The following is a 4,195-nucleotide window of genomic DNA, read 5'->3' on the forward strand; positions in this document are numbered from 1 at the left end:
ATATACTCTAAATACAAAATCCAGAATATTTTTAAAACACAATAAAAATACTGCAAAGATACGATAGGAAAAACAAGCGTATATATGTGTGTGTGTGTGTGTGTGTATATATACATATAGTAATTACACAGCCGCCACCGATATCTGCAAGTGCAGGATAAGCAGCAACAATGCTTTGAGCAAAATTTTGATAATCTGATTTCGTTGGCCATTGATTTGTCACATAAGATAAATGTGCAGCCCAAAATGCTATAAAATTCTTCTGAGCCCTTATTAATCCGATATCGTCTAATTTTTTTTGTAAATCAGGTGTAATAGATGGTAAAATTATTGGATAGCGAATAGAACCAGATCCTGTCACTTGTGCTTTTACTGAATGTATCATGTTTTCTTCATTTTTAGATCATTTTGAACTGCTTGGACCATCGACTAGAATATTATCTGTTTTTTCCTTTTTATCTTCTTCTTCTATATCCTAATTAAATTATTTGTCAAGTTTGAATTTATGAGTGAAAACCAAATTATTCAATTATTATGATTATACAATATAGGTTATAACAAGCTTACAGGTTACTTACCAAGTAACAGGTTGATTTTTCAATATCTATACAGCTATTATCACCATCAATGGGCTCTGTATATAATACTTTTACGATAGATTCATTGTCTTTATGAACAGAAGAAGAGTCTATTAACTCTGCAGTTATAGTGTTTGCATGCACTAGTATTAGTAGTACTGTAACCTCACTTTTATCAGCAATTTCGTCATCGTCTTCCAAATCACACAATTTGTTATTTCTATCTGGATCAGGTTTTTGTAAAATTATCATTTTATGTTGTAGCATCATATTAAGAACAGTATCGTTTTTACTAGCTTCCTTCAATTTGTGTCGGATGATCTCTACTTCCGATACGTTTTCCTCAGGCGTAAACTTAATGCACTTGCAACGGCCGTCAATTAAACAATACACTTTTTTTTCCATTATTGTGGAATAAATTATTAATGTGGAATCAATCTGTGATGTACAACGCACGGTCTATAATACACGCGACTTACGTATACGCAGTCGATGAAACAATCGACATGTGAGTCAACAACGGTTATACGATCGCGCGATTTAGACGCTCATGCGCTGTAAGCTTCTGGTCGCGTTCAGCATGTGTTGCGAAGCGGACCCGTGAGCGCTGCTATTGGATGATCTAGAAGAATACACCAATAGCAGCGAGCGTTCACTAGTAGATCCGCTTCGCAACAGTTGAGTCTGCTGGAAGCAACCGTATATAGTCAAAAGTGCTAACCACTATAGGAGTATCGTTAGCAGTGTTCGAATTCTCATATTTTTGAAAAAAATAATATATATATATATATATATATATATCGATTCTGTACGAAAATGGAAAATTGTGAGATTGACAATACATTTGAGTGTGCCATGTGTCGATTTAAATGTTTTTCATCCCATCGATTAACGCAACATTACATTCGTAATCATAAACACGACCAATACTTTAGGGTCACGTGTGTTCAACCTGGATGTGGTGTTACATTGAAGAAATGGAAATCTTTTCGCCAGCATTTGTTTAGAAAACATCATGAAGTATATCCTATTTTAAATGAAGTAACTGAGCATATTGAAAATGATCAGTTAAATCACGATCCAATTATGATACACAATGAATCATTTGAAGGTAAGAAATATATCTTAGAAGTCTTCATAATTTGATAACTTTTATTATTCACACTAAATTAATAAACTATGTACAAGATATTGAAAATGCTTAATCCTGTTTTATAATAATTATTTGTTATCATATATACACCTTCAAGTTTCAGAATATTATTACAGATTTAAATATTTTTGTAGATCTCACATATTCATAACATTTTTACTTTTTTTTCTTAGATGAAGGTCATTTAGATAGAGGTCAAAAGCTAACACTAGAAGAAACTACAGAACGATTACAATTGCACGCTGCACAATTTCTCGTAAACATTCGAGAAAAATATAAAATATCTCACACAGCAATAGAGCATGTCATTGATGGAGTAACTCATTTGTTGGACACGTATTCAGCGATTATAATAGTCAGTTCTATTATTTTAAGCTCATTTTAGACGATCTGTAATTCATAACCAAATTCGGGACAGAATTTTATTTATAATATTGCGTGTTGTGTAATATAGAAAACATTTTAATAAGTAAAATCATACTTATAGAAAATATATATCATATGTAAAACTATAAATAGATTTTTATTTCGAATTTGGTTGTGAATTGTAGATCTAAAGTAGCCTTTACATGTTGAAATTTCTTTTATATTTTTCTAGAAAACTAATTCGATATTTATTTTCTTTTTTAGCAAGAAATTCAAAACACAATGGATCCTAATACAAAATTAGTTAATTTCCAAGATATTAAGAAAATATATACTGAAAAACATCCACCATCGTTGCTATTTTCGACTGTTCAATCAAAAAAAGCTTTAGATAAAGTATTAATACAAAAATTTAATATGGTATCAGCAGAGAGACATGCGCTTGGTACAAAACTTGTTTGGAAAAAGAAAAAACATTCGACTGGAAAAGTAGCCGAGATTTGTGAAACTACTTATGATGCTTACATTGTGCCTTTCTTAAAGAATTTGAAAAATCTTTTGGAAAACGATGAAGTTAGATCAAATATCGAGAATCCAAAGCCACATGAACCGGGAGTTTATCGAACAGTATTAGATGGAAGCTACTATCGAGAGAATCCTATTTTTCGCAATAATAACAATGCATTAGCTGTAATTCTTTACTACGATGATCTCGGTATTGCCAATCCTTTGGGCGCAGCCTCAAAGAGTCAAAAATTATCAGTATTTTACTGGACGTTAGGAAATATATATCCTGAATTTAGATCATCAAAGAATGCTATTCAATTATACGCGATTTTAAAAACAGAATATTTGAAAAAACCAGGAATTTTGAAAAAGGTTTTGGAATCATTTATGAAAGACATTGTAATATTAGAAAATGAGGGTGTTACTATAAATCTTGGAACAGAAACAAAAATTTTTAAGGGCTCATTATTATTTTGCGCGGGTGATACTCCTGCTTCTGCGTTATTAGGTGGTTTTAAAGAATCAGTTTCAGCTTATCGGTTTTGTCGTTCCTGTTTGACTGCAGCTGAAGAATATAAAACTCAATTTCATGATGATAATTTTACGACTCGTAATAAGACAATGCACAACGATCATTGTGAAATTGTATCTGATCCTACATTAACAATGGCAGCGAAAAAATTTTGGCAAAAAACATATGGAGTGATGAATAAGAGTCCTTTGTTGCAAAGTTCTAATGTAGATGTGACACTATGTCTGCCTCAGGATTGTATGCATATTCTCATCGAAGGCCCCGTAGAAATTACCATTCGTCGTTTATTAAGATATTGCATTTTTGAATTGCGGTTGTTTACAATTGAACAATTTAACAAGCGTATTACTCATTTCGATTACAGTCATTTTAAGAAAGATAAACCTGCTCTAATTCTTCGTGATCATCTGGTTGATGGTGGCTGTTTACGACAAAGTGCAGCACAAATATTTACTCTAGCACACATGCTACCTTTTTTAATTTCGGATTGGATACAACATGAAAATCCACTTCTCAATGAGCACATAAATTGTTATATTACACTATTACAAATCATGAATGTTTGTCTTGCTTATGAAATACACGAAGAATCAATTGAGTTATTGAATCGAATGATTGAAGTATATATTACACGATTCATTAATTTATATCCAGATTCCATTGTACCAAAATTTCATTTTTTAATTCATGTTACAAGATACATTAAATTGTTTGGACCACCAAGACAACAATGGTGTTTTAGATTTGAGGCATGCCATGCATATTTTAAATCACTTGTGCCGATTGTGCGTAATTTCAAAAATATGGCTTTTACCATGGCATATAGACATCAGTCACGCCTGTGTTCTAGGTTAATTTCATATCTGGTATCAATTCAAAACTATTTCTTTTTGAAGGAGATTATGTAGCACTTGGAACATCCGTTCTTTTATGTAATTTGCCTTTTGCAAAAATATTTTATAAAATAATTAATGAATCTGAATGGCTGACCTGCCAAATGATGCGATCACCAAAAGTAACAGTGCATGGCAGCACATATCATTACAAAAGTATAATTTT

General features: G+C 31.8%; 1 protein-coding gene across 1 annotated transcript; it reads left to right on the forward strand.

Moving 5' to 3' along the window:
- The first annotated feature begins 1,158 nt into the window (after positions 1-1,158).
- On the forward strand, positions 1,159-3,986 carry LOC108759276 (uncharacterized). The gene is made up of 5 exons (XM_018504634.1): positions 1,159-1,178; positions 1,514-1,689; positions 1,905-2,047; positions 2,362-3,756; positions 3,963-3,986. Exons 1-5 carry the CDS (start codon positions 1,159-1,161, stop codon positions 3,984-3,986), a joined length of 1,758 nt encoding a protein of 585 aa, XP_018360136.1.
- Positions 3,987-4,195: the final 209 nt, after the last annotated feature.

This window comes from Trachymyrmex cornetzi, unplaced genomic scaffold (assembly GCF_001594075.2).
Source record: "Trachymyrmex cornetzi isolate Tcor2-1 unplaced genomic scaffold, Tcor1.1 scaffold1048, whole genome shotgun sequence".
Classification (NCBI taxonomy): domain Eukaryota; kingdom Metazoa; phylum Arthropoda; class Insecta; order Hymenoptera; family Formicidae; genus Trachymyrmex; species Trachymyrmex cornetzi.

What these genes read in the sequence shown, in the direction of transcription:
- LOC108759276 (XM_018504634.1), top strand. Translation starts at nt 1,159, where the DNA reads ATGTGTTGCGAAGCGGACCC. An exon ending in ATGTGTTGCGAAGCGGACCC is followed by an intron (nt 1,179 to 1,513) that starts GTGAGCGCTGCT and finishes CCAATACTTTAG; the next exon opens with GGTCACGTGTGTTCAACCTG. An exon ending in TATTGAATCGAATGATTGAA is followed by an intron (nt 3,757 to 3,962) that starts GTATATATTACA and finishes CATGGCATATAG; the next exon opens with ACATCAGTCACGCCTGTGTT.